The sequence below is a fragment of the Nomia melanderi genome, chromosome 9, assembly GCF_051020985.1.
Source record: "Nomia melanderi isolate GNS246 chromosome 9, iyNomMela1, whole genome shotgun sequence".
Lineage (NCBI taxonomy): Eukaryota > Metazoa > Arthropoda > Insecta > Hymenoptera > Halictidae > Nomia > Nomia melanderi.
This window is the reverse complement of record NC_135007.1, coordinates 15,615,421-15,636,380: the sequence shown is the minus strand read 5'-3', so window position 1 is coordinate 15,636,380 and position 20,960 is coordinate 15,615,421. Positions and strand designations below refer to the sequence as shown.

Sequence of the window (20,960 nt, the reverse complement as noted above, 5' to 3'; positions counted from 1 at the left end):
TTGTTCTTTCAGATAACTGCGAGTAAACGAGGACCTCGACAATCACCAATGGAACTCTCGAACGTGGACGGAAATAGAGGACGAATTCATTGCCACGCGCGGTCTTCGACTTTTAAATTTCCAATGTCAACAACGACGCGTCGCTTGAGAATCCAGCAATTAACAGTTTTACAATTATAACAGTGACGTTGTAATTGTAACACTGTTATTATTAACACTTTGACTGCCACGTCACCCAAATTTGGGTGACACTGTTCTTCAAGTGAACTTGAATGTGAACTTTCTTGGTAACGTGTCGAACGAACCGAATTTTGTTAGATGTACGAAATACAAGGAAGATAGTAGAGCAATTATTACCAAGAATCTTGACCTTTTAGTTTCTACTTAAGCAAGAACACTGTTTCGAGTGCATGGGAGTTTCGAGTGTTCACTCGGCAGTCAAAGGGTTAAAGGAGCTCCAAGGGCGCGACGAATTTTTCGCGTTTTACCGGTGCGTCCGCAAAAAGTCACTCGTTACACGACTCGTCAGCGCCGCGGTCGCATCTGCGGGCTATTCTGGCACACGTTCGCCTGGAAACATTAGTCGCTGGACCGTAAAAGTCTCGGCCACGAAATATCGGTCCTGGGGAAATCAAATAAAAAAAGGCGGCAAACGAACGGCTTTTAAAAGCGAAAATATTTGCTGGCGGACGACGTAAATCCGCCTCCGCCGTTAAAGAAGCACATACGGCCGAGGACTCGGTACGGCCGCGAATTTCTACGTCAATTTCAGCTTTACGTCGCGCCGCGTGCGTCTCCGAAAATAATTGATCGCGTCACGCGGCTTCGCGAGGAAACTACTCGCAGGGTTTTTTTAATGTCGACCGACGCGGAACGCGCGAGCTAACGCGCGCAAACGAGGCTCCGGACATTAGCTTCTAACGCTTTGTTCTCGTTGGAAGCGATGTTCAACTTTAACGGCAGGTTTAAGTTAAAAAACTGCCGTTGAGTCGATTAGGTCCGGGAAGCTAAAAATAGGCGATTAGGATTCAGTGGTAGATGTGCTATCTGCTAAGTAATGTTTGTAAAATTGGATGCACATCGAATTGACGCGTTCCATGGCTGTTTTGCGCTAAGACCGAGAGGAACATCGAGATGCCGTAGGATCAGCTGAGAAAAATTTAATTTCACGGATGTTTCGACGGTTCGAAGGACGTTCGATGTCAGTGTTGCTCGAGGGACGTGTCCCTGTGCGCAACGGTTCCAATTTGACGGCGTGTTTCCGGGTCTCGGCGATACGCGCCTTTCTCGTCCGTGTGTGCCGTGAATCTGTCGGCTTTGCGTCAACTCCCGGGACAACCGCCGCGGTCCGACTCAATCCTTTCCGCAGGAACTTTTAACTTGCGTCTTACGCGTCGTTTCCGGCTGACAGCGGAGAACCGCAGAACTCGACTACTCGCGTAACGAAAATTGAAGGCTACGTGCTGCTAAGTAGTCTCTGTACAAAATGATTTTCATTTCGAACATAACAATTTGGCGTAATGTGAAAAGTATGACTGTTATATACTTAGCTCTGTACCTTACAACTTGAAGTATTTTATTTGTATCACTCAGACTTTGTAACCCTTTGCACTCGGAAGCTTTTCACTAGAAATGAGACATAGACATTATTTGAGAGCAACTAATGGAAGCATACGTGAATTAAGAAGTAAAGCTATTTTATAGAAATATTTCACTCGTCGATGCGTTATACAAAACTGAATATTATATTTACTTTGTAATACGGTGACAGAGTCACCTCTCGAGTGCAAAGGATCAAGGTACCGAATTCAGTCTAGAAAACGGCTGTCTGGTCGCACTGTGAAGAACTGTTCCGAAGAGCAGCCAACAGTCAGAAGACGCGATCTCACGGTTTCCACGAAAACCGAGTCCTATAACTTATTAAAATTGGAGGACCTCTTTCGATCTCCTCCGCGTCGAACGCGAGACGAGTGGATCGAGCCCTCTCAAATTAAGATCACGAGATCCTGCGCTCCGGGAAATTTCGTAGAAGATCAAACCGAGCTCGGGAAGGTCGGGACTTCTACTAATTCGCCACGCTGAGTCCCTCGGGATGGCGATTCCAACGGCGATAAGCAAGTGGCGACTAAGTTCTTTTAATTATTCGAAGGAAAAGTCGGTCGCCGGTTATCCGCGCGCGAATCATCGATACCCGCGCTCTTCGGGGCACGCATACACCCCCGGATGCTCCGCTCGCGCCGACAATAGAGCGGGGAACTTTTTTAACGAAGTACGGAGTTCTCGAATTGCCTTAGGATTTTATCCCCCGGAGACGGCGGAAGTAGTTCGCGAAACTATGGAGCACTATGGACAGCTGGCGGGGTCCAATAAGCTCGTATCGGCGACTCGGAACTTCGAACCGGGAGGACAACATCGCGCGACATTTCGTTTCCAGCTTATCGCAAACGGACGCGCGAACTCGTTGGAAAACGCTCGTGCCCGACGTTGACGCGAGGACCGCTGACATTTGAAACTTTCCGCGAACGCTTAGCATATCGTGAACGTTCCCTCTAGCTTCCCGTTATTGGATCACCGTGCGCCCGGACAGGGACAACCGGGTATCGAGACGAGTCCCGAAACTCGGTCGCACAGGTGCGAATAAGCGCCGGTCCGAATTCAATTTCGAGTCCATCGCTTCCGCTGTCCAACCGACACCGGGAAACTCTTCCCGCGGCAAAGGCGATCGCATTAGAAGTGCCGTCGCGTGTACGAGCCTCGTTGCATGGCTAACTACACGATAAGAATTCCGTGAGCACCGTCTTGTTTCGCGCCCGGTATCAACCTACAGTTCCTGCGAACTCAATCGCACTTTTCTACGCTTACGAGCTTCCAAAATAATGCAGCTTCCTCTACAATCGACTCCTGCGATGGATCTACACTTACGAGCTTCCAGAGGAATGTAGCTTCCTCTACAATCGACTCCTGCGATGGATCTTTTCTACACTTACGAGCTTCCAGAATAATGTAGCTTCCTCTACAATCGACTCCTGCGATGGATCTTTTCTACGCTTACGAGCTGTCAGAGCAATGTAGCTTCCTCTACAATCGACTCCTGCAATGGATCTACACTTACGAACTTCTAGAGCAATGTAGCTTCCTCTACAATCGACTCCTGCGATGAATCTTTTCTACACTTACGAGCTTCCAGAATAATGTAGCTTCCTCTACAATCGACTCCTGCGATGGATCTACACTTACGAGCTTCTAGAGCACTGTAGCTTCCTCTACAATCGACTCCTGCGATGGATCTTTCAGCCCCTTCGAGTACGATTTATTCGCAAGCTACACGGTTAATTAACAAACCTGCTACAGTGTCCTAGTCGAAACAGAATTCTCAACTCCACCGATTCTCACGAGTTCGTCACTCACGTTCGCACTTCTCTCCGTACACGAGTGTTCGCCTCTTCTCTTCGTTACAGGGACCGGTAGCGACGTTCCCACGCGAACTTCCCCGTTTTTCACGCAGGATCTTTTCACGAAGGAGACGAACGATAAACGGTGAGTTCACTTCGATCGAACGACGCGGAACTTTCTGCGTTGTTTAATGTTTCCGGGATTGTCTTTTAGCGGAGACACCGGGAGGAGACGCGCGCCGCGTTGCTCGGCCGAGCGTGGTCGGAGGCGGACTTTGGAGGTGTCGCGGCGCGTTCCGTCGCGTCGACGTGAAACGGCTGGTCCCGGGTGCGGGAAAGGGATGCGGCCGCGGCGACGGACTCTGCGAAACTGAGGTATGTACGTCGTTTTAACGAGCGCGTAGGTGCAGCGGCTCGTCGGCCGGTCACCGAGGTCGCGGCTCGGCTTCCGAGGCTTCACGGTTCCCGATCGACTGCTCGGAGGAAAAGGGAACCTGTTGATAAATTTCGCACCGGGACACGTCCGTTGCTGTGAAAAATTCACCGAGGGAGGGGGCGATCCCAGCGTGCACTGCGTCGGTGCTCGTCCCTTCCATCCCCTTCGCGCCACTGTGCCTTTTAACACTTTGAACGCCGCACGACTTCATAAAGGGAAACACAGAAAATGGAGAAAGTATAATGTTAAATCATTTAGTCGAATTGCACTACTATTCCACATTCATCTGGCTGGATGTCAGCATATTAGATAACATTATTTGTAATATAGAAATATCTTCATATAATCATCGTTTAATTGAGTGAATAGTAATTCGATTTGGTCGAGGCTCACCGGTGACCCCCGGCATTCAACGTGTTAATACGCTTAGTATGTAAACTTGATAAAAATTGTAAGAATAGTGATCACTTACTCGGTGTCAATCGTCTTATATATTGCAATTGTTTTCAAGCGATTCGGTGGACGTCGATTACCACGATAGTCAACGCGCTAACAGAAAGTCGCCGTATATCGAGAGAAGAGCGTTCGATCCCTCGGCATCCGGAGGATAAGCTTAACCCTTAGCAGTCCTATGTCGACACTCGACATTCTATTTTATTGCAACCTCTACCTTTAACAATTTTTTCTATATTTCTTTGTATCACAATTGTACCATTTAAAGGTAACACTTCAGTGACTCCCAAATATTCTCGAATAAATAAACAGAGCGTCATATTAAAACTTTGACTGCCACGTCACCCAAATTTGGGTGACACTATTCTTCACGTAAACTTGAATATGAACTTTCTTGGTAACGTGTCGAACGAACCGAATTTTGTTGGATATACGAGATACAAGAAAGATAGTGGAGCAGTTATTAAGAAGAATCTTGATTCCTTAGTCTCTTAATGAAGAAAACTGTTTCGAGTACACGGGAGTTTCGATGAACGTTTACGTGGCAGTCAAAGTGTTAAGCTGTAACCGAATGAACTAACGTCGACGTGAACCTCAAACTGAGAAATCAAGAGCACTTCGCCTAAACCACGTTTGCATACACACACGGAGCGAACGATAGGTCCCTACGAGAGGATAAAAAGACAAGCCCGTTGGAAAACATTGGCTCTCTTTATTATTCGGCAGATCGTTCCTATACGATTTACATGAAAATTTCAAAAGGCAGCTTCGAATGCGACTCTGGGGCTCGAACCCGACGCTCGTCCCTCGGAACGGGCCATAACAACGACGGTCGACGTCGCGAAGCACGGCCCTATCCGTCAATAAATTTCCGCGCTCCAAATTAAATTCCGGTCCCATTTTTTTACGAGCGGTCGCGGACTCGCGATTTCCACCGGAGCAACAACGTTACTCGAACAACATCGGCGACGCTCGTCGCGCTGTTCGCGATTGAAATTCAACGAAATGGCCGCGAGTATTTCCGTCGAAGCCCCGAGATCCTTTGTCCGCGTCGAACAGAAAGAACACGTTGGTCGCAGCGGAAATGGCGTTGCTCGGGATCTCTCGTCTTGGATCGATGGAAAAATCCCGAGCTCGCGGAGGAACCACCGAAATCCGTCGGAAATAAAACGATTCCTCGGGAGGGTATTAAATTCCGCCGGGAAATACCTTTCACCGGCCGCGGTCGACGCGTGCGTTTCTCACCCCGGACCGCCGGAAGTTCGCACGGATTTTCCCACGTTCCATCGCGTCATCTTCCGCGTTCATTTATCACTTTCCCCGGCGATAAACCTATTCGAAGTCAATCCCGGCGTGCCCCGCGTCGGAAAAGTCGAGCTTTCCGGTTCACGTGCTCCTGCCTCGGAACGCGAATGCGTCTTTTCGGATATTGATCTTCGGCGGCGGGAAAACTGCGGTTTGGTTAGCGGCGAATCGATGAATGACTTCGATCGGTGTTTCAGTAGTGAATGAAATTGGAGGCTGCAGTGTTTACGGTGTTGAAGGGAGGAAGATTGTTTTATGACCTTCTCTGTTTAAATTTTCTATTCAGAGTATTGACGAGTTTGTTCATTTGTGAGGAGTTTCGATGAAGCATTGTAGACCAAGGAACCGTTTCTTTATGTGTTGGATACGTAGAATGCAGGTTTTTGATTTGTGTTGTCTAACACTTTGACTGCCACTCGAATTCGGGTGACATTTTATAGAAACGTGGGCATTCATTTTTTTCGTGACGTATCGAACGAACCGAATTTTGTTGGATGTATGAGATAGAAAGATGGAGCAGTTATTAAGAATCTTGATTTCTCAGTTTCTGGTTAATGGAGAAGACTGTTTCGAGTACGTGGGAGTTCTGATGAGTGTTTACGTGTTAAATGGAACGTAAAATTAATGAATCGAGGATTCAATGTTCTTGTAATTTTTAGAGTAAGATCCAGAATGGTCAATTCTATTTCCGGATAGTTTTAGCGTTAGTTTATTTGCTTCGCTTGCGTAATAGATTCTTTTCTTGGAAGTATTCTTTTGTTAGCGAAGCGTTAACGTCGCGAGTTACTGTAATGGCATAAATTCCAGTAGGTATTCGGAAACAAAGCACGTTTTGGTCTCTTCTTTATGCAGTCCGCTTCAAAGCTGGAAGGAATCACGTGGACATCGTGTTTCCGTCAATAGCAAATTCCCTATGCATTTTGCGCGACGAAACTGCAAGTGAGTTTCAAGGAAGTTTATCACTTTTATTTGTGCTTCTTTAGAAAGAGTAGTTAGAACCGTTGCTCGGGATCTGCCTCCGAAAATCGAATGCAAACTTCGCTAAACAGATCGAAGTGTTTTAAATTCAACGCGAGAAGCACCGAGCAATTGCGACTAATTTAAAGTCCCTTCTAAAACGCGAAGGGAACATTTCTTGAGTTAAAGAACTCTTTATCGTATCCACGCGAACACACGAATGTACCGTCCGACGATTTTCTGCAATTTCTTACGGAAACATTGTCAGAAGTTTAACCCTTCGCGGACGAATGTCGTGTTTTGCCGAGATCAAACTTCGAATTGCGAACAAATGATTTAACCCTTCGCACTCCAGGTTGTTTTGTAACCTATCAGCAACTGCAGCTAATTTTTATAGTATTCTTAGCGAAAATGAATGCTGTAACACTTCTTCGGTCTATTTTCCTTAGTACAAAATTTGGATGTGTGGAAAATCTAATAATTTCAGGGTAGTTTCCTTAAGATTCAAATATTTAATATTATAACTGGTGCAATATTGGAGCCTACAGAGTGCAAAGGGTTAATTAAGCAATTGATATATAATTTATCTATTTCCCTATTTCTAACCCTTAGCACTCTAGATGGTTTTGTTTTAATTTTTATAGTATCCTACAAATATTCTCATCAGTATTCCTGAACTCACAAAATTTGGATGTGTGGAGAATCTAATAATTTTGTAGTTTCCTTAAGATTCAAATATTTAATATTATAACTGGTGCAATATTGGAGCCTACAGAGTGCAAATGATTTAATAACTCAATTAGCCGGGAATCACTACATAGCTTCCATTTCCTCTATTATTCAAGCGTCCAACACATAATTTCGTAGAATCTGCTAAAAGTTCCGTACACTTTCAAGGATCTTCGTCCACAAAGGTTCGACAATCCCACGAACGTCGATAAACAAAGTCCCGGCGAGGCGTCGCCCGAAAGAAAGCAACCCCTTTCAATCGGAGAACGTCGGCGACAGAGCTGAAACGCGAGGCGCGAGTTTTCGTCGCCGGAGTATCTGCCGGGGGATCTTATTTGCTCGAAACTAACGCTCGCCGTGATTATACGTCCGCGAACGAAATATAAACGCGAAACGAAGCGGCCGATCGATCCCGCCGCTCCTCCGCAGACGGCGGCGACGTTTAGATCGCTCTAAGCGCGGAACACCGGCGGAGAAGTAGCGCGTCCCATGATTGATGGGATCAAAGCAAACGGCGGGCTCGCTAATGTGTGCCAGTTTTGTCTGAACACGAGCGGCCGGCCGCGAGCTTAGCAATAAATTGAAACCGGAGGTCCGTTGTTTTTCCGGCACGGTTTTTTCCGCTTCCCGTCCGTCGAATAACAGCCGTGCGCGCGCCTTCCGGAACAATAACACGCCGCGTATTTTGGAAAACCGGGGACGAAACAAAATTTCGAACCGCGTGCGAACGTCGCTGATCGACGAGCTTCCATTCGATCCTCCAATCTGCTTTCCAATGAAACTCTGTGCACGTTGCGGTATATATTTAGCCCTCTGCACTCCGAACAATTTTTAACACTAGGTTTATTGTACAGTTTATTCTGTTGTTCCTAGAAAAGTGAATATTCGTTCGTTTAGATCTTGGAAATTGAAGTTGCTCTACAATAGACGATTAGGATAAGTATTCATGTCATTGCATCGATCAAAATCGACGTGAACACTTCGTAAATAGTATTTGTCAAATTCGACGTCGAATTGCAATTTCGTAAACTTAGTGTTAATATGACCTTTCAGCAACTCCGAGACGGTTTTAATATGAGCTATCAGCTACGACCGTGCCTCTGTAAAAGATTTGAGACTCTGCTTTGTCATTGAAAAAGCGCGTGTACATTTTAAAGTTACGTTTGACTGAAAATGAAGTTAGAAACTTGTCTTACAATGTCGCCGCAGTGACAACAGAGTGCAAAGGGTTAGAAATGAGACGTCCTCCGTTTTCGGAAAAGTCAGCTTCAACGCTGGAACTGCCAAGTCAAGTTGACTTTGCAAAATGTCTATAGAAACCCCAAGAGTGCTATCGAGACTTCCATCACTCGAAACTTAGTTTGCGTATTACTGAGACAATTCCTTTCGAAATTTCTTAGAGAAGGATCTATTGTTTCTTGAATAATTGTAAAAGAAGTATTTGGATATGGTTCATTTTGACCCATCCGGTAGTTCTAGCGTTAAGTTTGTACGTTAAGGTATCATCTATGTTTCATTGGGAAAGAATGTTTCCAGCGAAGAAACTTTCTCGTAAAGGGTTGATCATTTCGGATTTTCCTCGTATCTGGAATTGTACTTCAAGGAAGAACGAAAGTAACATTGGTGGTTGCTCTCGCCCCGTTTGAAAAGGGTTCCCTAATGACCCGAAGTTGCCGAGCTGGGATATTAGGTCGCGGCTGAATCGAAAGGTCTTTTTAAACCGTTGGTCGCTCGAAAATATTTCTTCGCCGGGCGTAATGAGTTGTGCAGACGAGAATACAAACGCTTCAGGTGGTTTATACCGCGGCGAGGGTGCCGGGCGTCGGCGGTGAACGCGAATGTAGGTCAGAACGTGTCTGGAACAGTTGTTTCCAGCGAGAGGAACCGGCGAAGTTACTTTTACGAGGACTCCGAGCGACAGTAAATTTTTACGAGAGTTACTCGACGGTTCACGCGACGGAATGCCTGCCGATGTGTTTCGTTCGCTTTCGCGTGTTAACTTTGCGGCGACCACTTAACCGGAACAAGGGAATTGTGAAATTTACTTTGCGAGGGAGCCCGGGACGGAGACAGGGAAAGATTTAATTAAATCCAACTTTAAAACGGAACGTAGGCTTTTTGGGAAATCAATAGCGCCAGCTGTTGTCCTGAAATATGGCTCGCGGTTTAACGCTAAACGCGAACGAATGAATTTATTTAACCGAAGAGTAACGTCGCGGTCGGATACGGGAGAGAACTGAAATTCCTCGTGACGACGGTGTTGTATAAAATTAATGTTCTTTTATTGCTAACGTACTTCGTCATATTTACATTTGAAAGAAGTTTCTAATTATCACAGTTGTAACAATATTATATATGTATGTATATATATATGTATGTTCTAACGATCAACAGGAGCTCGGATCGAAAAACTAATCAACGTGATTCTAACATCTCGCACGGACCTCCGTGCCGCGTGTGCACGCGTGTCTAGTATCGTACGCGTGCCCTTAGAACTTCTAAAAAAATAGTTTGAAAGAGGCAGAGAATAAATTTCTATCATTCGCTTAGAAAATACGTGATATACAACGATTAGGTACAACGAGGTCTCTCACAGTTTTGTACGATCTCTCGCGTCCGTTCCCTGTTAAAGACGATGAGGCACTTGATCAACACACAAATCATACAATTAGTCGGAAAGCATGTTTAGAAACAAATTCGAACGACGTGCTGCCCCCTGCGTTATACGAATTGCAACGGGACGATGCGCAGCGGAAATCGGAGCGTGTGTATGCGCGTAGATATTTCGGAACTTCGGTGATGATCATCGTTTCTCGTTCGATGGTTGCTGTGGTAATACCGTCTTGTGTGTAGCAACGACCCTAGAGGCGGAAATGTGGATGATGATCATCATTCCAATGTTTCTATAGGAATACACATCGATGCTATTTTCGGGGAGACAATTTTTTCCATTGTTCTCTTCCCAATTTACTAGATCGTCTTTTTTCAAATCTTTTAAGCGGACGATTCTGTTAGTTTGAAACTGTCTTTCGCTGCCTTCGAATCTTGGAAGTTTAGATCTATTACAAAGTTATAAAATATCCTTGGAAATGCAGTGGAACCTGCGTGATACTCGCCGACGCGATTATTGTGCGGCCGGCGAAGGGGCAGCGACAACACTGCCGTTAGAAGGTCTTGCCAGTAAGCTTTCGTTCTCCTCGTCTTTCATGTTGTTTCGTATAACGATGAAAACACCGGTGAACATGATTATAAAGCCAATGAAAGATATACCGAAGAAGGTTACAGCACCCAACGTTTTCAGGATTATAATGAACTTCACTGTACTGGCGTACTCGGGGCTTAAAGTGGCTTCTTGGGTGAACCATAGCATTGGTACGAATGTCCTACTGATGTTCTTGAACAATCTAAAAATAATATTTATTGAAAAAAAAAGTTAATCGAGGCTCCGTGAATGTTTCTCCGTGCAAAAGTGACTCACCTCATATATGGATCAGGCTCGATCAACAAATTTAATTGTAGATTCGCACTGATTTTCAGCGGGACACCCGTTTCCTGTAAAAGATAAAAATAGATGCCGAACGTGATCTAATTATCAGTTACTTTATTCTTATCTCGAGATAATTACTGGTTCCAGGGATAACGTGAGTTGATGATTCTTTTCGGAGGGATTCATCCCTGTGATGCCTTCTGTATAACTTGGATCTGCCGTATAAAAATGCGGCAAACTAATGAACGCTGGTGCGTCCCATTTACACGACGAAATGTTCATTGCTCCGGAGGGTATAGATTTCCCTCTCTGATAATAACACTTCCTTGACTCTAGTTTCGTTCCATTATCAAAAATATTCTCGTCGTTGGTGTATGTTACACCCTGCAGACCTTCGTGGACTGTTGTTTTGTTTGACAGTTTTACTGACAAGCTCCTATTAAGATAGTTAACAGAGAGCATATTACTGACTGATGTACAATCTCCTTGATCCTTTTTATCTTTGGTGAAACATTGTACTTACGTGCAAATGTCGGATATGAAGAAAGTGACAGTTTCGTTATCTGGCAATGGAGGCCATAGATCTCCGTTTGTTCCTTTTACTTTTCCACAATCTCCATCATAGTAATTCACATTATCTTTGAAGTTCCATTCCCTGACAATTCCTAGGTCTAATATGTTGGATGCACCGGTATCCATATTGAATGTTCCATCATAACTTGCAGTTCCATTCCTCTGAGGGTGTTAGAGTATTAATTGAATATTTTTATGAAAGAAATTTAAGTTTTCCTGATTACTTCTTTTGCACGGTGATACTAAACCTAAACTTACCCCATAGAACCAAGCAAACTTATCCATTGGAATTTTTGTTAGGTTTGCTGCACGAACAAGTATTAACATTTCATCTTTGTAGCCTTCAAAGAGCAATTCGTTCACTGATTTGGTTATTACTAGATGTTCTCCCAGAATACGCATAACTCTATCGCCAATATCACGAAAAATTGGCCCTTTATCTCTCAATGTGTATGCAACACTCTATTAAAACAGTGTATGAATGAAATACGTTTTACTAGTACAAAAATTCAAAGTATACCATCTTGAAAAAATACCTACAGCAGCTATAGGGTTTATATTAGTCACTTGATCCGACAAACTACCTTTTGATGATGACTCATCGAAATGCCATACTCTTTTCCTTTGATATGTTATGGTATTATTTTCATCATTCCATGTCTGCTCCACCTTGTAATCAATTTCCCTATTACAACATATCACAGTTAACATCGGAAACAAAAACCACAGAGGTTAAGATAAACTTAATACCTGAATACGTAAGGACCCATCTCCTTAAAGTTTGGTTTTGTACCATCAGAAGAAGTTAATGCTTGAGGATTAGTTAGATTAAACATGTAAAGCTTTAAGTACATGGGAATCGGCGTTTCTTTCCATAAGTCATAATTTGAAGATGTTGGAGTTAAAGATAATTGCTACACAAATACAATATACAAATCAGTTGAATATTCCATGTGTTGTGGACAGTCTAAAGAAAGTGATATGCTTACCGTGCGTACGAGTGTAGAATAAATTGTGGACCAAACTATTCCTAGCGCTAATCCGAATATTGCTATTATCAGGCCCAATAATAATATAACAATCGTAATCTTGGACATGTGAAACATTTTTAATCGTTAATATTGACCTGAAAGTAAAACAAACAATGGAGTATCATTAAATATCCCTGACATTATTCTAATACATATTGAACTTAGCAAAAGTACATACTAATGGCTTTTGTTCATACTTAATACTGGCTTTCAGATAACTATTTTTATCAATACTATAACAATTCCATATAATCTGGTGACGATAACTTTGTTTTCGGAACAAACGTCACGTATTCCTTTGTTTATCATTACCTCCGTTCTAAATTCATTTTACATTATACTTCTTAACAGAATTCTCCAAGCATAAATGCTCACGAGTCTACTCAATATGAGTGAAACAAACGTGACAGTGGTTTCGCCATGATAAGCCAAAGTTCAACATTATCCATGCTAATACATATGCATAAATAACTAATCGAATAAATAAAAAAGCAGCAAAGTTACTGAGACGGTACACGAACGACGAGCTAACTCGCTCTCCTCCAATAATGGAGATCCACTAGAGCGCTTGTAAACACTGGTGTAATTAATGTATAACACTGCTGTTAATTAACTAATAAATAACCGCGATTCGGGAAACATCATAAATAATATAATTACTCCCATTTTCCCGTCGGAGGGCGATCAAAAGAAATGTATCTCTATAAATAGAAAACCAAAAATTCGTCTGATACAAAGTTGATCGACGCACTATACAGGTTGCATCCTCCGCGCATGTTCGTCGCGTAACCGCGAGCGTTCGAAGTTCGAGGAATCATTGTATTCCAATATTTCACATAACAATTCTCGTAAATGAATCACGTAATTCGCAGCTGACGATTATTACGGAGACTCGACGAGCTCGCGGAAGTCTTTAATTATATCTACACTATTGGAAAAAATTCAATTGTTATACAGTTTATTCTATTGTTCCTGGGGAAGTTGATATTCGTTCATTTAGATTCTGGAAATTGTAGATGTAGAAATCAATCAGGATTCATATTCGTGTAATTGGATCAACGAAAATTGAAACATTTACCAAATAATGTTTATAAAATTAAATCTGCGTCGAATTGACGCGTTCCGTAAACCTAGTGTTAACTCGTCTCGATCAACAGGTCAACGATTGAAGACATTTCAGCTGCCATAACATGATTCCGTCTGCCAACTATAAATTTCAAAATTATAATATAAATATAATATTATTTAATATAAATTTCATACCGATCTCGACGAAAATATCCGAGAATGATATCCGAACGCGATAAAAATTACGTAAACGCCATCAGGAAATGCATTGCACAATCTCTCGTTTCGGAACAGAATGGATGAACCCGACGAAAACGAAAGAGGACGACTGATGACCTGCCATCACCTTCCGATTCCTCCAATCGAGTGACTTTCGTGCCACGAAGATCCACACAGATCTACTCGAATACAAATATAAATGTCCTCGCGCGACTTACGTCTCGAAGCACCGCAACTTCCTTTCAAGCCACGCGTTTCCAATTACCGTAGACTTGCGCTAATTTGCCGAGAAAGTGAAGGGAAATGATGCTTCCTTAACACTAGGTTCACGGAACGCGTCGATTCGACGCGGATTGAATTTTATAAACATCATTTGGTAAACGTTTCAATTTTCGTTGATCCAATTACACGAATATGAATCCTGATTGATTTCCACGTCTACAATTTCAAAAATCTAAATGAACGAACATCAACTTCCCCAGGAACAATAGAATAAACTACAATAAATGTCCGTAAATCTAGTGTTGAAACGATTCACGGATGAATCGAATGCTCAACGCGTTTCAGCAGGTTTATCGGAGCCTAGCTGCAGCGCACTGTGATAAAACACGAAACTTTCAGGATTAACGCTCGATTATCATCGAAGACCAACGTGAATCATATTTATCAGCTTATGTTAATCTCCGATAGTTCGCATTCAACACGTTCGCGAACGTGAAAATATAATATTCATGTCCATTGCGACGCGAAAAGACGCGAATGCTATAACATTGAAATTTATAAGCGACATTGTGAATTCAATTCTATATACCCTTAACTCTTTGAAATTATTTCGCACTTTGACCCTCGTACGGCATTTGCAATTCTCCCTTTTGTTTTCGCTTTGCTCCTGACTCGATCAATCACACCGAGACAAACGCGCGTTATCATTATCGAAGGCAGAATGCGCATTAATATCGATCTCCGCGCGATTAACGCGGCCCGGCGTTAATTAGCTTCGTTTATCTCGGATCGAATTTCCATCGGGCGTGGAAATTACGTCCGCGCAGAAGCCGTATCACGGCGGTGTATCTGTAAACACGAAAACTGCAGCGGATACCGCGGTCGTTCTGTTCGCCGCGGAAACTAGCGGGTTTCTAACGAAACCTCTAAACGCCTGGGCAAACAGCTCATCGTGTCGTTTGTTCGGATGTCTTCACTGGCTGCCGCGAATGACGATGATTTCGAGCGAGAAATCGTGCCTCGAGAATTCGAAATCGAAAGGGGGAGAATGAAAATGTTTATCGCGGGTCGGACGAAGTTCGAAAAGTCCGCGCGAGGTGATTAACACGCTCGTTGGTAGCTTATTTCGCTGACGGGTTTCTTAATTGTAATACTCTCTTCAATCCAATGAATCTGAACGGAATACTAGAAAGATGGAACTGGATCATTGAGTTCTTAACCAGTTAACTGTGTTTGACGAGTATACACGTCATAAAGCTTGACACGATATCAATTCTTTCAGCGATTAATTGATTTTTTCACATAGACATGTAATTCTTCTTTGTTCTTTGATCTTTCATTAAAATATTCTCGTGCATTCGTCCTTCGCTCCATTTTATTATTATATTGCGCGCAGAACGAGAGGTTTTGCAAACTAAATTCCACAGTTAACTGGTTAAATATAAAGTTTATCGTCTAGATTTTACCAAAGAGTGTTGAATATTTCTAGCGAAAAACTTTCGGGTGCAAAGGGTTAATGGAGATGTATGTAGGCGTAGCCGATGCCTAAAGCGGGAATCGACAGAATGGATGACGAATGAATGAACGAAGATGAGAAAGATTGATTTTCTCGGAACGTTGATTAGTTGGCTTGTTTCGATTGCATTCAAGTCTCGGCTGCGATTACTTTGGAACAGAGACGTAAGGTTTTCTAAAGTTTTCTCTGTTGCTCGTCGTGACAACGGACTCGATGACCCAGTGCATGCTCGGTTCTTATCGATCGCCGGGAGTTCACGGACCCGCGAATTCGAAATGCGAAATCGACGTGATTCACGGTGACGCAAGTAGGAGCGGAAAAAAAGCGAGAAAAAAGCGGTGCAGATGATTTCACCGACTCCGCGAGCATCCATAATGATTAATCGCTCGTTGCCGACCGGTCGACCGTTTGTCATACCGCGTGTTTACATGTATTTACACGCGCCGATACGCTTCGACAGTCGGCGACCGTGAATTCGCAGTTCGCGTGGACTTAAACGGAAGCCAGTTTCCTGAGATATTCGATAAAATTATCTCTATTCCTCGGCAGACTAGACTCACGGTGTTTTGAACCGTTTAACCCTTTCCGCTCGGGAGGAGACTCTCGGTCGCCGTTTGATTGAACGCAGGAGAATGATAAAATGACGAATTCAATGTGAAATATTGAATAAGGTAGCACTCCACCTGATTTTCCAATCTACCAGCAACTCCAAGACATTTCTAGTCCTCGCGATGAATATGAAAAAATATTATAACATTTCTTAGATTTTTTGCATTAAATGCAGCAATCATAGGATAGTTTTTTCACTTTTCATCATCGAAACGTTTAATGATAGAAGGGTTTCGTCTTGCAAAGGGTTAACACGTGAAACATGGAAATGAAACAATTCTGCCCTACAATTTATGCGAGATGTTCCTTTATGTAAGTTGCAAATAATATTGTTAACCCTTTGACCTCTGTAGGCTCCAATATTGCACCGGTTACAATATTAAATATTTTAATGAATCAAAGACTACCCTAAAATTATTAGACTTTCTATTATTAATTATTAGATTTTTATTAAAAGATCGAAGGTCAGTTGCTGATAAATTACAAAACCCTCTGGAGTGCTGGTTAATATTTCATCAGAAAATAATGAATGTTCACGAGAACTAAATTCAGTATTGTTCAACGATTAACCCTTTGAACTCTAGAATACTTTTCATTACAAATTATTCCGAACTGGAGCATTACGGAGAAACATTTTAAATATAATGTACTTCAAAGTTTAGAGAACAGCGAGGTAACCGTTGAAAAACTGGCGAGAGTCGAAGAAGCCCGCGTGAAACCGCGTATAAAGGCGCCGGTGAAAGTTGGAGAAAGATGTGTACCGTACGAGCGGTTTCGAGAATCTTTGAAACTGAAAGGAAAGTGCATCCTGTCGGAGAGATAGAGAAAGAGAGTCAACGACTCTCGAGTAGCAGTTTACGTTCACATGCGCGCGATCAAGTTGGTTTTCATACGAAGTTACGTCCGCGGACTTTCTTCTCAATCTATTAATCACGGTACACGGATTAACCCGTCGTTTCTGCTCGCCTATTGCCGTTACATCAACTGCTTTTTGCTTTCTCAGGAACTTTGTCAATTACCGGGTCGCATTCATTCATATTGCAAACGAACGAGTAAACCGTATAGTCCCATAGAAATATGATAACGCGCGTGAAGCGCATATTCATAAGTTTATTTATAAATTCTTAGGGCGCGTGAAACGGCTCAAAGTAAATTTCCCATTCGCGATCAATTGACCGGAACAACGCACAAGGGTTAACGTCCGCGAAGTAAATTGTGGGAACTTCTCATTGACGCGTGTCACCTACAGATGTAAATACAGAGTCCCATGGTACTTTACAGAAACTGGGATCAAAATCGAAATAGATCCTCGCACTCCGTTGCCTATGCTCCCATCAGCTTCCCTCGCGAATGAATTAACCTATGGGTCGAATTTTTGTTATAACAAAATCTATGCAGTAGAAAATTAATAAATATCCACATATAAATACAAATTAACAATTCGATACTGTCAATTTCATCAAACGAATATGCTTTGTAACTTTCAAGTTATGACGTTAAACTTTCACGCCTGAGATAAAAGTTTAACTGATTAATTTTATTCACCACTCTGAGTGCAGAATGAAATAAATCAACAAGCTGCCAATGTACTGATACGTGACTTCAAAGTTACGTGGGCCTGCAGAGGGTTAAGAAACTTTGTTATTGCGACAAAGATTTTTCACTGGACTGAACGTTGAACACCGGTGCATGTTATAATGAAATCCGCGGTATAGCCGTGCAAATCGATCCCACGGAGTTAATTCTGTTAAGAAAAATTAGGAACGCGCGTGCAGGCAGCAACTCAGCTGGAAGCGCGGCCGATCGACGTCGCCGTGTGCAAATTGGGTCGTGTCGTTATTACAAACCTGACTGCTGGTTAAATAATTCGGTTCAAAGGAGTCGCCCGGTCGCGGTTGTTTGCTGTTGCCCGCGCGATACCACTGGCGCCGTAGATTAGCACGCTATTAGCACGCGCTCGAGCAAGGCTACCGCGTCCAATGGTAACGTGAACGCGAAAGATCACGCTACGACTGGACTGCGGGAACCTCTGCGACTCGCTAAAGCAAGGCCGGCCGGGAAGTCGCGCGAAGAGGAGGGATCAATGGGCGGCGACACGTAGTTAATGTGCACGGACGCGGGCCTTTCCTTTCCGTTGATTCGATTTGGCGGGCCGTTCTTTAACCCACGGCACGTTAAAACACTCCCAAATCTTGCCGTTTGATCGATAGTTCCTGAAACGGCGCTGGAAACTTGTTCAGGCACCGATACGTCCTTGACCGTGAAACCCTAGATCCTCGAGCTCGACGCCGTCATGCTCGCAGAAGAGATTGACCTTTGAAGTCTTAACTGAATTAGGAACGTTGTAACGTGTCCTCTTCAAACTTGGTCCCTCCCTCTTGAAACGAGCCGTACGCAAACATTTGCTGAAACTTATCGGACGAGAGATTAAGATATGAAAATATGCAGCTGAAATATGTGAAAATACGTTTGCGATTTGTTGTTCGTTAAATTGTTGATTATCGTACTTACGAACGCTGAGGATGTTTTCCTGTGTCGGTGGGCGGCACCGTTGAGCTATTTGAAAATTCTAGACCGATTTCCGTGTATGCGGAAGAGTGGGCGGGACGAGCGAGTTAAATGTTAGGGTAATTTGTATGAACTTTAGACGAAACTGTTTCGTGTAACGATGGCGGGTCTCGAATAAACATGAGGTCGCAAGGACGACAATGAAAAATGCCGAGATAATTCCAGAAATTGGATAGTTTTATTATTTTGTGAGAAATATCGGACGGTTGAACACTCAATTTCCGTGAGATAAACGCTCGGAGTGCACACAAACTTTGTCGACGCGACGTAGGTGATAAATGCTTCATTGGACCCTTATTAACAATTATTGTTAATCGTAATACGTATAAACTATGCTCAGATTGTAAAACAGAGATAACAACTCGATCGAAATAAATATCTCCTGTGATGTTGATTGATTAAGCTTACGATATAAACGATAATTAATGAAAAAAGAAGCTCACGTTATCGCGATTGAGTTTGTGGTGTTCATATCTTCTTGTAACTGGGTGCGATCTCGTATTCGAGCGCACATCAGACTGTATTCTAGTACGCCGATTCGTACGTTCATTTCGGAGATTTCATTCTTTATTTTAGTAATTGTCTTTTTTATGTTTATAAGCGGAGCTATGGAGAATTAATTAAATTTAATATGTCTGTAATATATTCAGTTATATGAAGGAAGTATAAATCAATAGATACTTACTTCCGTCCGTCATACTCGATCCTCGTTCATCCATCTCCTTTTTTACGTGTTCTAATTCCTCTGATAATTTATTAAAGATTCTTGTTCTTTCAGTCACACCGCCGCTAACATCTCGATACTGCTCTTTAATTTTGGACAGTTCTTCTTGTAGCGTTTGATAGTCCTTTAGGATTGGCTCCAGTTGTTTATTTAAGTAGGATTCTCTTGTTTTTATTTTGTCCAATGTATTTGACAGATCTGTGTGTAATTTATCCAATTGACCCTTTGTTCCAGTGAGATTCGTTGTTATATTTGTACGTAGTTGCTGCATTTGGTCTATGTGAGACCTCCAGTCTCTCGAATCTGAAAGTCATTACTGTGTTATGAATTTACTGTTTGTTTTATCATTACACAATTTATACCTGTTTTAACAGTTACTTTCAGTTGAGGCAAAACTCTTTCCAGTTCCAATTGCCACTCTTCCCTGTTGGTTTTAGATTGTAAAATGTCATCAGGCTTTTGTATTTCATTCTATAAAAGATTAAGAAGTATTAGGTATAGATCTTATATATATTATATGCATTAGTCTGGTACTAACAAAATTTTGTCCATAAAGTTTTGTAATATCATCAACATGTAAAACATCTTCTTCTTCATCATCATACTCTGCCATCATTTCTTCCTCTACTTTCTCTAGTATTAATTCTGCATCGTCATCTTCTATCTCTGGTTCATTATTTGGTTCATCAGGTGGTATTTCTATTCTAGAAATATTAATTTATTCAGGACATTAACATGTACTTTAGAAACTTTTGTTAGTATACTTTCAAATATGTACTTTTTCCACTGAAATTTCTGTATTTTTAGAGCCGCATCTGCTAAGTTATCCAAAACATAAATAGCATGGTCACCACTGCCCTGCTTGAGTTTATTAGGTGGAAATTCTATTGATATATTAAATTCCCTTGAATGATCCAATATTAATGCTATTGTGGAATTAGGGTCATCTGATTCTTGTGGAGGATCAAAATTTCTACCAGCTTTCCTGATTAACCATGCAGCTAACGATGTAAAAGTATAAAACTGTTCTCCAGGATTTGTTTGTGTTACAAAATAACTCCTGTACGCAAAGAATATATGATTCTGTTAAAGATTCTAACAAATATTGGAATTAGAATTTTGATCTGTTGTTGCTTTATCTACCTATTTATAGTTTTTATTTTAAATTCTGGTAAAAACTCTGTATCGTAATTTAATAACTTCAGTTTCTCTAATAAATCCTCCATCTTAACGTAAGTAACGTACGAAGCAGATGGAGAAGACCCATCTTCTATGACAATTTTTGGAGCGTCTCGAAACATTTCTGTAATAAGGTTGCATTTTATCATGACACACGTCAGTGCAGATTGTAAAAGTATGTGCATATTTTTATTTACAAATCTGTACATGTTTACCTCTTATTCAGTATTAATTCTGGGAAGGATCATGCATGCATATACAATTTATTTACATCTGTAAATAAAACAGTGAGTTCAATGCGTTAAGTGAACATCTCGTTAATGTCAACTTTAATCATGTAAATTTCATGCTTTGAGACCTCGATATCGTCGATCGTGCAATACAAATATATACAGTTCATTGGAGTTTTTCCGTTTGAATGGCATCACAGATAACTAGGGATATTTATTTTGATAAGATGACGCTACGTTCACCGAGTTGTAAACTTCGTAA

The 20,960-nt window shown here is 42.2% G+C and overlaps 1 protein-coding gene across 4 annotated transcripts; it reads right to left on the bottom strand.

Moving 5' to 3' along the window:
• Window positions 1-9,532: 9,532 nt before the first annotated feature.
• Window positions 9,533-20,959, bottom strand: LOC116432629 (protein croquemort). Of its 4 annotated transcripts, none has more exons than XM_031989779.2 (10): window positions 17,845-18,037; window positions 12,542-12,682; window positions 12,322-12,458; window positions 12,083-12,246; window positions 11,873-12,017; window positions 11,591-11,794; window positions 11,283-11,494; window positions 10,898-11,195; window positions 10,751-10,824; window positions 9,533-10,676 (listed from the first exon to the last, which is right to left on the bottom strand). In XM_031989779.2, the coding sequence occupies exons 3-10, from the start codon at window positions 12,436-12,438 to the stop codon at window positions 10,397-10,399; spliced, it is 1,494 nt and encodes a 497-aa protein (XP_031845639.1). In that variant the 5' UTR covers window positions 12,439-12,458; window positions 12,542-12,682; window positions 17,845-18,037; the 3' UTR covers window positions 9,533-10,396. The 4 variants fall into 4 exon arrangements, 3 of the variants coding, with proteins under 3 accessions (XP_031845639.1, XP_031845637.1, XP_031845638.1); XR_012999440.1 differs by lacking the exons at window positions 9,533-10,676; window positions 10,751-10,824; window positions 10,898-11,195; ... (3 more) ...; window positions 12,083-12,246; window positions 12,322-12,458 and adding exons at window positions 18,509-19,171; window positions 19,251-19,592; window positions 19,652-19,760; ... (3 more) ...; window positions 20,684-20,741; window positions 20,827-20,959 and having other exon boundaries at window positions 12,545-12,682; window positions 17,845-18,408; XM_031989777.2 differs by lacking the exon at window positions 12,542-12,682.
• Window position 20,960: the final 1 nt, after the last annotated feature.

Excerpts from the sequence above, each read along its gene's own strand:
- LOC116432629 (XM_031989779.2), bottom strand. The coding sequence starts at position 12,438 with ATGTTTCACATGTCCAAGATTACGATTGTTATATTATTATTGGGCCTG. Across the intron at positions 10,825-10,897 it reads TCACGTTATCCCTGGAACCA|GAAACGGGTGTCCCGCTGAA; the intron begins GTAATTATCTCG and ends TATCTTTTACAG. Across the intron at positions 10,677-10,750 it reads GAGCCTGATCCATATATGAG|ATTGTTCAAGAACATCAGTA; the intron begins GTGAGTCACTTT and ends TATTATTTTTAG.